General features: G+C 45.7%; 1 protein-coding gene and 1 long non-coding RNA gene across 22 annotated transcripts in view; one reads left to right on the top strand and one right to left on the bottom strand.

Annotated features, from left to right (window-relative positions):
- Positions 1-15,331, bottom strand: part of CEP192 (centrosomal protein 192) — a 199,919-nt gene that overhangs the window by 153,969 nt on the left and 30,619 nt on the right. For 16 of the 21 annotated variants that reach the window (XR_006278920.1, XR_006278921.1, XR_006278922.1 and 13 more), the window contains exons 8-9: positions 2,000-2,146; positions 1,606-1,750 (exon numbers count right to left, since the gene is read on the bottom strand). Coding sequence is in view for 15 of the 21 variants with exons in the window: in XM_038390163.2 (XP_038246091.1) it covers positions 1,606-1,750; positions 2,000-2,146 (292 nt within the window). In the remaining 6 variants the exon portion in view is untranslated. The remainder of the gene's footprint in view (positions 1-1,605; positions 1,751-1,999; positions 2,147-15,331) is intronic. The other 5 variants (XM_038390165.1, XM_038390166.2, XM_038390167.2 and 2 more) reach the window with 1 other exon arrangement.
- Positions 1,650-14,999, top strand: LOC122458726. The gene is made up of 3 exons (XR_006278926.1): positions 1,650-1,781; positions 11,117-11,120; positions 14,987-14,999. It is a non-coding gene; the product is annotated as an uncharacterized LOC122458726 (long non-coding RNA).

Raw genomic sequence — 15,331 nt, 5'->3', positions numbered from 1 at the left:
GCACCTTAGAGACTAACAACGCTTCCTCAGCTCTCGTCCCCTAATGCCCCTACTCTACTTGCGCTACATTGATGACATCTTCATCATCTGGACCCATGGAAAAGAAGCTCTTGAGGAATTCCACCATGATTTCAACAATTTCCATCCCACCAACAACCTCAGCCTGGACCAGTCCACACCCAAGAGATCCACTTCCTGGACACTACGGTGCTAATAAGCGATGGTCACATAAACACCACCCTATATCGGAAACCTACTGACCGCTGACCTACATGCCTCTAGCTTTCATCCAGATCATACCACTCGATCCATTGTCTACAGCCAAGCGCTATGATATAACCGCATTTGCTCCAACCCATCAGACAGAGACAAACACCTACAAGATCTCTATCATGCATTCCTACAACTACAATACCCACCTGCTGAAGTGAAGAAACAGATTGACAGAGCCAGAAGAGTACCCAGAAGTCACCTACTACAGGACAGACCCAACAAAGAAAACAACAGAACGCCACTAGCCATCAACTTCAGCCCCCAACTAAAACCTCTCCAATGCATCATCAAGGATCTACAACCTATCCTGAAGGACGAGCCATCGCTCTCTCAGATCTTGGGAGACAGACCAGTCCTTGCTTACAGACAGCCCCCCAATCTGAAGCAAATACTCACCAGCAACCACACACCACACAACAGAACCACTAACCCAGGAACCTATCCTTGCAACAAAGCCCGTTGCCAACTCTGTCCACATATCTATTCAGGGGATATCAGCCACACTATCAGAGGCTCGTTCACCTGCGCATCTACCAATGTGATATATGCCATCATGTGCCAGCAATGCCCCTCTGCCATGTACATTGGCCAAACTGGACAGTCTCTACGTAAAAGAATGAATGGACACAAATCAGACGTCAAGAATTATAACATTCAAAAACCAGTTGGAGAACACTTCAATCTCTCTGGTCACTCGATCACAGACCTAAGAGTGGCTATCCTTCAACAAAAAAGCTTCAAAACAGACTCCAACGAGAGACTGCTGAATTGGAATTAATTTGCAAACTGGATACAATTAACTTAGGCTTGAATAGAGACTGGGAATGGATGAGTCGTTACACAAAGTAAAACTATTTCCCCATGGTATTTCTCCCTCCCACCCCACCCCCCACTGTTCCTCAGATATTCTTGTTAACTGCTGGAATTAGCCTACCTTGCTTGTCACCATGAAAGGCTTTCCTCCTTTCCCCCCACTGCTGCTGGTGATGGCTTATCTTAAGTGATCACTCTCCTTACAGTGTGTATGATAAACCCATTGTTTCATGTTCTCTGTGCGTGTGTGTGTGTGTGTGTGTGTGTGTGTGTGTGTATATATATAAAAATCTCTCCTCTGTTTTTTCCATCAAATGCATCCGATGAAGTGAGCTGTAGCTCACAAAAGCTTATGCTCTAATAAATTTGTTAGTCTCTAAGGTGCCACAAGTACTCCTTTTCTTTCTACATTTTAGTGTATTCCCTGTGACAACGTTTTCAAGTAGTGTGCATTAGCAATTTATGAACATAAGCTCTAAACTTACCAGAAGGAAGTACACAACTGTGAAATACACATACCTGTTACCGGTAAACCAATAACCTGATCCTCTGCAGATTGACTGTATTCTATTTTGGAATTACTGGCTATTGTTCCAACAGAAGTCTCATCAGAACTATTGCCTTCTAGTCCAGGTCTAAAACTTGGCTTGTCAGTTTCGCCTATCTGTTGAAGAAATAGGTGCAGAGCTACAATAGTAAACCATTTACAAAACAACATTTGTTGTGCAAATATTTAAGATTAAGAGTTATTCAATTTTAATAAACTTTCTGATGAGGAAAAGTACTATCCCTCTGTTAGCTTAGTCACTTACCAGCTTTCAAACTTACTTTCAGACTTCGGTTCCAAAGGAAGTTATTTAGATCACGAAGAAAACCGTTTAATAAGATTTAATCGTCAAACAGTCCTACATACCAGTTGTCTTACCATTTCTGGCAAGAAGAATGGTTCTCTTTGTACATGATATCCAGCTTTCTCCAATTCATGTGAATCTTCATCGCTAGCGGTTGCAGAATCCATTCCTGTGGCAGCTTGGTGAATGTGAGGCACTTGGAAATTCTCCTAACATATTAACATTTAGAATTCAGCTTTAGTAACAACATTTGATTATTCTTAAACACTCATTGTCTCCATAATATTGAATTGTGTGAAGCAAAGTACCTCCTTTGATCAGAAGTACACTGTTCACTTTCGTGTTATAATCCCCGATGTTAATCTGATGTTACAACTACAATAGTTTCTGCAGACAAATATTACAAGATTCTTTAGTTAAGGGTCTTGCAGATTAATGTGGTAAATATGAAAAAACTGGAAACAACAACATGCATTTCCTTAAACTTTAGAAAAGCAGGGGAACAAGGCTTGGTAGATCAGCAAGGTTTTTGCTTGTCTGCTAATTAAGTTTCTTCAAATACTCCCATTTCATCCACACAGAACCCTAAGTAGAACTATTTAACATTAATGTAATTCTAAATGCTGAATCAGCAAGTGCAGCAACATTCAACATAATGAACCGTGAAATAGGGCCAGTTCACTGCTCTGTAGTTACTGTAAGGTAGTGTGCCCATGTGGTCCCAGATGTGGTCCCTGGAACAGCCTTTAATTCCCCCAAGAAGGGATTTCTCCTTCTGGGGGGGATAGAGATGTCCAAAATACTGTCTTAAATAACATGAAGATGTGCACTTGGAGACTGTAATGGCCTTCCTGTGGCCCCCAATATACTGAACAAATGATTCAAAGCCCTTTAGAATATGAAAATGTTCTTAAGTTACTTCAAAGACCTTTAAATATCAAACCAAGGTTAAATGTGGAAAAATGGAACAGGAGACTTTGTCCAAGATGAAAATGTTCAGGGTAAATAGGCCAAATCCCCTGAGATGGGATATTAGATGGACGGTATCTGAGTTACCCAGGAAAGAATTTTCTGTAGTATCTGGCTGGTGAATCTTGCCCATATGCTCAGGGTTTAGCTGATTGCCCTATTTGGGGTCGGCAGATTGGAGAGGCCCTGGAGGTTTTTCGCCTTCCTCTGTAGCATGGGGCATGGTTGACTTGAGGGAGGCTTCTCTGCTCCTTGAAGTCTTTGAACCATGATTTAAGGACTTCAATAGCTCAGACATGGGTGAGGTTTTTCATAGGAGTGGGTGGGTGAGATTCTGTGGCCTGCGCTGTGCAGGAGGTCGGACTAGATGATCAGAATGGTCCCTTCTGACCTTAGAATCTATGAATCTATGGAAAGAATAGGAAACAGGCTTATCCGCTATTATGAGACAAGAGACCTTGTATGGACTGTTAAATTCAAAACTAAGGTCATAAAGGCAAGTAATTTGTGGGTAATAGGTAGTTTCAGAGGAAGGATAGCTTCCTGTAAGGGAAATTTTCCTCTGCATTCAGAGAAATCAGGCACGCCCCGATTGCCATTCAGACTAACATTGGGGAAATCATACAGTCCCCAGAGACTGCTGGGATTAAAAGTGATAGTTATTTTACCATTTTAGGTAAACTGTACTGAACAGGAGCTGCCTACACCTGTTCTATACTCAAACACTAAGCCTTCTCCCCAGAAACAACCCCACACTTGTTAAATCAACCCCACCCTTATAGGATTCCATTTAACATTTTCCTTTCACTAACCTGTCATTCACAGACTACTCTCATGCCACACCTCACTGCTGACAATCCCATTAGCAAGGCCAGCTTTGTGTCACACTACTGACACAAAGAACCCTTGAGTTCTCCCCAGCTACTGTGAAGCTTTCAAGGCTACAAACACTCTTGTGCCTCTATGCATGCTCAACGTACTCGGTTTAGTTCAAAAGTGTTAGGTGTGTTTAAACTTTTGCTAATCATGTGAGTTTTGCTTCTCCAAAGGGTTAGTAGGTGGCATGCAGTCTTTGGGGGTAACTCTCAAGCAACTGAGACCCTGATGCAATGATCACAGCTCTGGTTTGAATCTTATCTTGTTAAAAAAATATGTTGGAAAAAACCATCAGCCTTCAAAAAAGCCTTTTTTTTCCGGGAGGCTGTACTTCAGAATCCCCTGATGAAATTATTTGGATAATTAACTCTACCCTGCAGGCCCCATGTGGCACATCAAATTTCAAGGCAATTCAAACAACTATGTAGATTTTAAAGCACCTAGGAGTTGAACAAAAAGCTGGTCTAAACCTTAACTACAGTAGAGTTGGCAGTCCACTATAAATTTGCTTAGTCACAGTTGAAGAGCTCCTTCTTCCAGAATTCTTCAGAGGACCCTGAACCCTTAGCCTGAGAGGTATCTCACTATCTTGAAACAGGCATTTGGGATGGGATGAGGAATTTGTAGAGAAGACTATAATAGACAGAAAAATGGTTACACCTCTCTCTAAATTGAGAGTCTCTAAATCTAGTCAAGACAATGCCTCAAAAAGGTATGATGTTAGATCACCTTAGCTAACTTGATCTACCTCAGATCTAATTAAAAACACTACTACAGCCTATGCAAATTGTACTTCTGCACATGCCAAACTGGCAAGTTGGCTTGAATTTGTCCAGTTTAGCTAAATTAAAAACTTGCCCTTTGCTCAGTAACATTTCAGAATGCATTAGATCAAGCTAACCAAGATGATCCAATTTCATATATTCATATCCTAGTATAAAATTAAGCCTTTAAGGACTTAGTCCTGGGCTGTTCAGAAATGTAGTCCTTTTCATTTAAGCAAAGGACTTTGTTCTGAGGAAGTCTTAATTCTTGGTCCATATTGCAAAGGCCAATTTAGAAGGCTCAGACAGTCTGGTAGAAAGGCTTATCTTCTACTACCATCACTTTTTTGCAAAAGTCAATCAGAGAACAACCCCTTCCCTGATTATAAGCTCCGAGCCATCCCACAGGAGAAAAAAAGATCTAGACACGGATGCTTATAGTTTTCTTCTTTAGGAGACACAGCAGAGTAACAGAACTGAACCCATAGGCTTCTCTGCCACTAGTGCCCACCAGTGATAAGAAGAATTCTAGGAAAATGCACAAAAAAAGGAGAGAGAGGAAGCAATGATATAAAAGAAAAAAAATGTGAACAAAGCAAAGCCTACACTCCAAGACAGTGCCCTACCCTGTTGGAAATGGCATGCTTATGTCTCACCAGTTATCCCAACCCATTTCCCATAACCCTGAAAGGCTATGTCTACACCACTGTCACTTATGTTAGTATAACTTGTGTCACTCAGGGGTGCGAATAAGCCACGCCCCAAGCGACATAAAAGTTACACTGACCTAAGCTGTCAAGGCTGAAATCCCCACTCTGGTCACAGAGTACAGAATGTGGGGGTCTGCAAGAATTTTAAAAATTAATACTTGCCACTCCAGGCTTGTATTAAATTCCCAAGTTTACAGCTTTTCTCTGACCTTGGCTTGGTAAATGCTGCCACCACCCAAACGCAAAAAACCCACTTGGATCCAGGAAGCAGCACTTGGGAATTCCTCCTTGTGGGGTACCCTCAAGCCCTTTCTCACACACCCCCTCTGAGGAAGAGCTGAGAAAGGAAACAAAAGGAAAAAAAAAGACAGCTACTCATCTTTGTAACTGTTGTTCTTTGAGATGTGTTGCTCATATCTATTCCAGTTAGGTGTGCACGTGCGCTGCGTGCACAGCTGTCAAGTTTTTTCCCTAGCAGCTACCATCAGGCTGGCTATGGAGCCCCCTGGAGTGGCACCAGTATGGTGCTCTATATACGACCCGACCACCCTTCAGTTCCTTCTTGCCAGCTACTCCGACAGAGGAGAAGGTGTGGGGAATGGAATAGATATCAGAAACACATCTTGAACAACAACAGTTACAAAGGTGAGTAGCTGCCTTTTCTTCTTCGAGTGCTTGCTCATATCAATTCCAGTTAGGTGATTCCCAAGCCGTACCTACGAATTAGGTACCTCGTAGGTACGGCCAGAATCAAGGAATTGCTGACCGTAGTACCGCTCTACCCAAGACCTCATCATTTCTGGATTGGTGAACGATGGCGTAGTGAGACGTGAAAGTATGCACAGAAGACTATATTGCAGCCCTGAAAATTCCCTGGAGAGGTACTTGGGCTAGAAAGGCTGCCAACGAGGCCTGTGCCCTCGTGGAGTGAGCTGTAATAGCAAGTGGAGAAACTTTTGCCAAGTCATAACAGGTGATCCAGGAGATCTGCTGGGAAGAGAATGGTAATCCCTACATCTGTTCAGCTATTGCAACAAACAACTGAGTTGTCTTTCGGAACAGCCTCGTTCACTCGATGTAGAAAGTGAGTGCTCTCCTGACATCCAGCGAGTGCAGTTTTTGTTCCTGAGATTTGTTGTGTGGCTTTGGGTAAAAAAGACAAGCAGGAATATGTCCTGACTAATATGAAAATGGGATACCACTTTGAGAAGGAAAGCTGGATTAGGTATAAATTGCACCTTGTCTTTATGAAAAATCGTGTACGAGGGCTCTGAGGTGAGGGCCCGCAGCTCAGACACGTCGGGCCGAGGTGATAGCCACCAGAAAAACTCCTTTCCAAGAGAGGTAAAGGAGTGGACAGGAAGCTATGGGCTCAAAGGGAGGACCCATGAATGGGAGAGGACTAGGTTAAGATCCCAAGCCAGGATCGGGTGCTTTATCGGAGGATGTATCAGGAAACATCCCAAAATGGGATTAGCGAACACTGAACAACCAGAATCGCCTGGCTAAGAGGCCAAGATGGCCATGAGGTGGACTTCTGAGAGAACCAAAATGCAACACGCTGGTACTTTAGGTACATGAGATAGTCCAAGATAGAAGGAACAGGGGTCTGGGATGCGAGGACCTGCCTTTGGGCACACCAGCTGGAGAATCTTCTCCATTTCACCCTGTATGTGGCCCTAGTAAATGGTTTGCAGCTTTCCAGAAATAACTGCTTCATCTGATCCGAACAAGCAAGCTCTGCCTGATTTAGCCACGGATTCTCCAGGCTGTGAGATGGAGAGACTGAAGGTCTGGGTGAAGGAGGCAACCGTGGTCCTGAGGTCAGGAAGGAATGGTAGTCATATCGACGGTTGGACCAGTAAGTCATGAGGGTGGGGTACCAGTACTGGCAAGGCCAAGCTGGGGCCACCAAAATGATGTCCGCCTTGTCCCTGCGGATTTTGAGGAGCACTTTGTGGATCAGTGGAAATGGCAGGAAGGCATACAGCAGCTGCCCGTTCCATGGGATCATGAATGCGTCTGTGATCGAGCCTGGACTGAGACTCCTGAAGGAGCAAATGTTTGAGCACTTCCTGTTGGCCCGTGTGGCAGGTCAATTTGGGGAAACCCCTAACTAACTGCAGAAGATGGAGTGGATTATGTCCGGGCAGATCGACCACTCATGTTTAGGGCAACAAAAATGATTAGGGGTCTAGAGCACATGACTTATGAGGAGAGGCTGAGGGAGCTGGGATTGTTTAGTCTGCAGAAGAGAAGAATGAGGGGGGATTTGATAGCTGCTTTCAACTACCTGAAAGGGGGTTTCAAAGAGGATGGCTCTAGACTGTTCTCAATGGTAGCAGATGACAGAACGAGGAGTAATGGTCTCAAGTTGCAATGGGGGAGGTTTAGATTGGATATTAGGAAAAACTTTTTCACTAAGAGGGTGGTGAAACACTGGAATGCGTTACCTAGGGAGGTGGTAGAATCTCCTTCCTTAGAGGTTTTTAAGGTCAGGCTTGACAAAGCCCTGGCTAGGATGATTTAACTGGGACTTGGTCCTGCTTTGAGCAGGGGGTTGGACTAGATGACCTTCTGGGGTCCCTTCCAACCCTGATATTCTATGATTCTATGTGTGAAAAAGCATCTGCTCAGTCTGTCCACCAGCACGTTCTGAATGCCTGGCAGCTAGGAAACCTGGAGGAGAATAGAGTTGGCTAAGCAAAATTCCCATAGTAGGAGAGCTTCCTGACAGAGAGGACACGAGCAGGCTCCACCTTGCTTGTTTATATAAAACATAGCCTTGGTGGTGTCCATCATCACCACTATGCAATGGCCCTGCAAGCGAGGCAAGAATGCCTGGCAGAGTAGGCAGATCACCCTGAGTTCTTTGATGTTGATATGTAGGGCCAGTTTCTCTACTTGCCACAAGCCCCAAGTTGTTAAGCTCCCAAAGTGCGCTCCCCAGCCCAACGTGGACGCTTCTGTAACTAAGGTCAGGGAGGGTTGGGGTGCGTGAAAAAGAACTTCGGCGCCTACTGCGTAAGGATTCAGCCACCACTGTAGCCAATCGAGGGATGAGTAACACTGCATCCAGACTGTCGCAGCCTGGACGATACACTGACAAGCCACACTTGCAAGGGTCCAAGTTGCAGCCTGGCGTGTTGAACCATGTATGTACAGGCTACCATATGGCCTAGCAGCCTGAGACACTGCCTTGCTGTAGTGGTGGGAAATGTGGAAAGTCTGATTATTTGTGAGAGGGACAGGTGGTGCAACTCCGGCAAGAATGCTCTCGCTTGAGTCATGTCCAGGACAACTCAAATGAACTCTATTCTTTGAGTTGGAGTGAGCATGGATTTGCTGATGTTGATTATGAGACCTATTTGGGTGAATATGTCTCCGACTATATTCACCTGTTTCTCCACCTGCTGACAGGAGCAGCTCCAGAGGAGCCAGTCATGTCTGTGGCGGTGACAGAGAAAAGCTGCTACAATTGCCATGCACTTGGTGAAGACACGAAGTGCTGTGGAAGGATCATGAACTGGTAGTGCACCTTGTTCACTATGAAGCGAAAGAACCATCTGTGAGCTGGTGTGATGGATGTGTGAAAATAGGCATCCTTCATATCGAGAGTGGCATACCAGTCTCCCGGGTCTAGCGGAACTTCAAGCTGACTATGAACTTGTTGAGTTTTCGCAGGTCCAGAATGGGCCTGAGGCCCCCCTTCGCTTTGGGGACAAGGAAGTATCAGGAGTAAAAACCCTTGCCTCCGAGTTCCTGAGGGACCTTCTCAACCGCTCCTAGGGTGAGAAGAGCCTGGACGAGGAGGAGTTTGTGATAGAGGTCCCTGAAGAGGAAAGGACAAGGGAGATGGGAAGGGGGGGAGGAACAGAATTGGATAGAATATCCTGCCTCTATTGTGCACTCAGTATACTGTCAGTCCGAGGTGATAAGGGACCATGCACGGTAGAAGGGGGATAGACAGTTCAAGCAAGGAGGAGAGGCAACCGGGGAGTCAACTGGCATTCCGTTCTCAGGCACACCTTCAAAAAGGGATGCTTGGGGCCCGAAGGAGGTTTGGACTGCCCGTGGCCCTGCCCAGATGGGGGCTGAAAGGGCTTCACCGGCTGTATCTGCTTCTCCTATGCAAGAAGTTCTGTCTGGGCTTAGGGTGGGGAAGGACCACTGCTGAGTGGCCTGCGGCTTAAAGGGCTTTTTTTAGGTAACCGGAGCGTGCATGCCAAGGGACTTCATCGTATTTCGGGAGTCCTTTAGGCTATGCAGCCTAGAATTTGTCTGTTCAGCAAACAGACCCTGCCCATCAAAGGGGACGTCCTGTAAGTTCTGCTGGACCTCTGGTGGGAAGGCCAGAGGACTGGAGCCAAGCATTGTGTCTCATCGCTATCCCCCACGCCAGAGTACGTGGCATCAAGGGAGCCTTGGAGGGAAGTCCAGGTGACTGCTTTACCCTCTTTTGCAATGGCTCCAAACTCTGATCGCGACTCAGATGAGAGAAGCTCCTTGAATTTAAGGATTGAGGACCAGGAGTTATAATTGTACCTACTTAGAATCACGAGCTGGTTTGCAATCCTGAGAGAGAGAGACAGCCTGTGGAATACATCTTCCTGCCAAACAGATCAAGGCGTTAAGCATCCCTTGATTTGGATGCGGGGGCCTGCTGACCTTGCCTTTTCCTTTCATTCACCGCCTCTACAACAAGACAGAATGGGGGAGCGTGGTTGTAAAGGTATTCATATCCCTTGGTGGGAACAAAGTATTTACATTCAGCCTCCTTGGCTGTGGGAAGAATGGAGGCAGGCATTTTCCATATGGACTTGGCATTGGACTGGATGCTCTTTATGATGAGTAAGGCTACCCTAGAGGAGCCCTCTGGTGCCAAGATGTCCACCATTGGATCCTCCTGTTCTACCAATTCCTCCACCTGAAGGTTCATATTTAGGGCTACTCAACGGAGGAGGTCCTGCAGCACCCTATAATCCATGGGTGGTGGCCCAGATGTTGAGGTGCCTGCCACCGCCTCATCAGGGGACGATGATGAGGAAACTGCCGGCAGGGTCACTTCCATAGTGACCACTTGTTCCTTAAGGGTTGGGTCCTCATGGGTACTGGATGCAACCATGGTCAGTGAATGTGGTGCTGGAGCCGGGTTTTGCAAAAGATCCTCGGGTGAGTGGCTCAGAGTTGCCACTGGGAGGCGAGGTCCTGAACGGGGTGATGGAAGGATTCCGGGTGGGGTGCCCTGGCACTGATGGTATGTCCATGGGATCCAAAACTGCTATTGTGGTGGCCATTGGGGTGCTGAAGTGTCCTGCCTTAAACTCCCTGCTGATCTGGGTGCCTCAGCTGCCCCCGATGCCCTGCCTCAGCAAAAGAAGGGCAACCTTGAGCGGGACAGCCAAGGGGGGAGCGGCGCAAGACTGCACTGGAGATTCCCCCTCTCAGGAGAATGTGTGGCGGCTGTCTGATGGACAGGATGGGTGCCGTGAGCCATAGTCATGCCATGATGTAGAGTGATGCCACGGTGTGGAACGATGCCGCGATCGAGAACAGTGCCACAACGTAGAGCGGTGCCAGTCAGCCATGCCATGCATGAAAACTGAGCAGCATGCAGACTGGGGCCAGTGCCGGGAGCAGTGCTCCGAGATCACAGAACAAGACTTGGATCTCGAATGGGACCGTAACCTGTATGCTGATGACCACCTTGACCAGCGCCAGCATTCAGAGCATGGGGCTGATAGGGAGATGGTTGGGAAATGTCCAGGTAATCCCCAAGCCGGATTTTAACATTGAGAGAGAAGAAAATGAAGTAAGAAAGGATACAGCCGTAAGTAGGAGAATGGCCATAAGGAGAAAGGGTAGTGTACATACTAGATACAGTATGATACAGTAGAATATCTGTGCCACAAAAGAATGTGAGCAAGGCCAAACAGCAAAAATTAAGATGTTTGTACACTAACGCGGGCGTCTAGGTAACAAAATGGAGGAACTAGAGCTACTGGCGCAGGAAGGGAAACCATATATTATTGGGATAACAGCAAAATGGTGGAATAGTAGTCATGACTGGATGATAGGTATTGGAGGATATGTGCTGGTTAGGAAACAAAGAAATAAAAGCAAAGGTGGTGGAGTAGCATTGTATATCAATGATGAGGTAGACTGTAAAGATACAAGAAGTGATGGAATGGATAAGACAGAATCTGTCTGGACAAAAATCACATTGGGGAAGAAAGCTACTAGTTTCCCCTAGCATAGTACTTGGGGTGTGCTATAGACCGCCGGGATCTGATCTGGATATGGATCGAGATGTTTTTAATTAAGCAAATACTAATGAGAATTGTGTGATCATGGGAGACTAACTTCCCAGATATAGACTAGAGGACGAGTGCTAGTAATAATAGTGATAGGGCTCAGATTTTCCTGGATGCGATAACTGATAGATTCTTCACCAAGTAGTTGCTGAACCGAGAAGATGAGATGGCATTTTGGATTTGGTTTTGGCGAGTAGCGAGGACCTCATAGAAGAAATGGTTGTAGGGGACAACCTTGGTTTGAGCGATCATGAGCTAATTCAGTTCAAACTAAATGGAAGGATAAACAAAAATAGATCTGTGACTAGGGCTTTTGAAGGAAACTAGTTAGGGAAGTGGATTGGACCGAAGAACTTGCGGATCTAAAGATGGAGGGGGCCTGGAATTACTTCAAGTCAAAGTTGCAGAAACTATCAGAAGCCTGCATCCCAAGCAAGAGGAAAAAAATTAATAGGTAGGAATTGTAGACCAAAATGTAGAGCAAGCACCTTAGAAAGGTGATTAAGAAAAAGCAGAAAGCCTACAAGGAATGGAAGATGGGAGGGATTAGCAAGGAAAGCTACCTTATTGATGTAGGGATAAAGTGAGAAAGGCCAAAAGCCATGTAGAGTTGGACCTTGGCAAAGGGAATTAAAAGCAATAGTAAAAGGTTCTATAACCATATAAAGAAGAAGAAAACAAAGAAAGAAGAAGTGGGACCGCTAAACACTGAGGATGGAGTGGAGGTTAAAGATAATCTAGGCATGGCCAAGTATCTAAACAAATACTTTAGACTCATTAAAGACTGAGGCAATGAGGAGCTTAGAGATAATGGTAGGACGACAAATGGGAAGGAGGATATGGAGGTAGATATTACCACATCCGAGGTGGAAGCCAAACTTGAACAGATTAATGGGACTAAATCGGGGGGGGGCCCCAAGAATATTAAAGGAACTGGCAGATAAAATTGCAAGCTCATTAGCAAAAAAATTTTAATGAATCTGTAAACTCAGGGGTTGTACTGTACGACTGGAGAATTGCTAACATAGTTCCTATTTTTAAAAAAGGTAAAAAAAAAAGTGACCCGGGTAACTACAGGCCTGTTAGTTTGACAGCTGTAGTATGCAAGGTCTTGGAAAAAATTTTGAAGGAGAAAGTAGTTAAGGACATTGAAGGACATTTAAGGACATTGACATTGTCCCAATGGTAAATTGGGACAAAATACAACATGGTTTTACAAAAGGTAGTGTCAAACCAACCTGATCTCCTTCTTTGAGGAGGTAACAGATTTTTTTTTTAAACAAAGGAAACGCAGTGGATCTAATTTACCTCAAATTTCAGTAAGGCATTTGATATGGTTCCACATGAGGAATTATTAGCTAAATTGGAAAAGATGGGGATCAATATGAAAATTGGAAGGTAGATAAGGAACTGGTTAGAGGGGAGACTACAACGGGTCACACTGAAAGGTGAACTGTCAGGCTGGAAGGAGGTTACAAGTGGAATTCTTCAGGGATCAGTTTTGGGACCAATCTTTTTATTACTGACCTTGGCACAAAAAGCAGGAATGTGTTAATAAAGTTTGCAAATGACACAAAGCTGGGAGGTATTGCCAATGCAGAGAAGGACCAGGATATCATACAGGAAGATCTGGATGATCTTGTAAACTGGAGTAATAGTAATAGGATGAAATTTAATAGTGAAAAGTGCAAGGTCATGCATTTAGGAATTAACAACAAGAATTCCTGTTATAAACTGGAGACGCATCACTTGGAAGTAACAGAGGAGGAGAAGGACCTCGGAGTATTGGTTGATCGCAGGATGATGACGACCTGCCAATGCGATATGGTCGTGAAAAAAGCTAATGCGGTTTTGGGATGCATCAGGCGAGGTATTTCAAGCAGAGATAAGAAGGTGTTACTACTGTTATTCAAGGCACTGGTGAGACCTCACCTAGAATAGTGGGTGCAGGTCTGGTCTCCCATGTTTAAGGAAGATTAATTCAAACTCAAATTCAGGTACAGAGAAGGGCTACTAGGATGATCCGAGGAATGGAAAATCTGTCTTATGAAAGGAGACTCAAAGAGCTTGGCTTGTTTAGCCTAACCAAAAGAAGGCTGAGAGGAGATATGATTGCTATCTATAAATATATCAGAGGACACAAGAACAAATGGATATCAACTGGCCATCAGGAAGTTTACAGTTGAAATTAGATGAAGGTTTCTAACCATCAGAGGAGTAAAGTTCTGGAACAGCCTTCCAAGGGAAGCAGTGGGGCAAAAGACATATCTAGCTTCAAGAGAAAGCTTGATAAGTTTACGAAAGGGATGATATGATGGGATAGCTTAATTTTGGCAATTAATTGATCTCTGACTATTAGCGGTAGATATGCCCAATGGACTGTGATGAGATGTTCAGTGCAGTGGGATCTGAGTTATTATAGAGAATTCTTTCCTGGGTGTCTGGCTGGTGAGACTTGCCCATATGCCCAGGGTTTAGCTGATCGCCATATTTGGGGTCGGGAAGGAATTTTCCTCCAGGGCAGATTGGCAGAGGCCCTGGGGGTTTTTCATCTTCCTCTGTAGAGTGGGGCACGGGTCACTTGCTGGAGGATTCTCTAAACCTTGAAGTCTTTAAACCACGATTTGAGGACTTCAATAACTCAGACATAGGTTAGAGGTTTGTTACCGGAGTGGATGGGAGAGATTCTGTGGCCTGCGTTGCACAAGAGGTCAGACTAGACGATCATAATGGTCCCTTCTGACCTTAATGTCTATGAGTCTATGAACGTAGCAGGCTTGCCGGTGAATGGTGCCATGCTCCAAGGGAGTGGAGACTTGTCCCTCATAGTGGGAGACTTAGGTGCTGTCATCTCAATGAGGCCCCTAGTGGCTTCAAAGGTTTCCAGGGTGGAAGGCATCGTAACTTCCCCCACATGCAGCCATGGGGAGTCCAGGAAAATAGGACTCTCCGGAGAGACTGGGCCCGCATTGGCTGTGTGTGGCCCGAGGGCCTGCCAGCCATAGGCCTGTCCCATGCACTGTTCCCTTCTAGGGGTACAGTTGCAGTAACAACCTGAGGAAAGTATTTCCCCTTTGCCTGTTTCTTGCAAGCAGCCGGGGAATGAAAGCGGTGCCGGCGAGAATGCTTCTGGAGCCTGGGGGAATCAGCAGCTCCTGGGTTGGCGCGCCGGATCCTTTCTCGGCGCCGTGGATGGGACTGCAGGGGGAGCGCTCCGCACCGAGGCACTCGGGGCCAGGTCCTGCTGAGGATGGAGGACTGACTCCATTAGGAGTTGCTTCAGAGGAATGTCCCTCTCCTTCCTGGTGCAAGGTTTGAAAGCCTTGCATATCTTACACTTGTCCAACTGGTGGGCTTCTCCCAGATACCACAGATAGGAGTTGTGGGGGTCACCCATGGGCATAGGCTTCGCACAGCAACTACAGAGTTTGAAGCCCTGAGACGCATGCCCTGTATCCCCAGTGGGGTGTGTGCTGGAGGGGGGGCCCCCAACCCGCTAAATAGCAAGACTAACCACTAGTGATTAACAATTAATTAACAAAGCGAATTATTTACAGAAGATAACAGAGGAGTTAGGGATTAGTCGGACACTTTCAAAGCAAGAAGCCACTGTTCCAACAACCGTCCCTGGCGCTAAGAAGGAACCGAAGGTGGGTTCGGGCCGGCAGGATTCAACACAGAGCGCCATACTGGCCCCACTCCAGGGGGATCCATAGCCGGCCCAACATGTAACTGTAAGGGAAAAAACTTCTGACAGCTGT

Source organism: Dermochelys coriacea, chromosome 2 (genome assembly GCF_009764565.3).
Source record: "Dermochelys coriacea isolate rDerCor1 chromosome 2, rDerCor1.pri.v4, whole genome shotgun sequence".
Lineage (NCBI taxonomy): Eukaryota > Metazoa > Chordata > Testudines > Dermochelyidae > Dermochelys > Dermochelys coriacea.
This window is presented reverse-complemented; position numbering and strand designations above follow the sequence as displayed.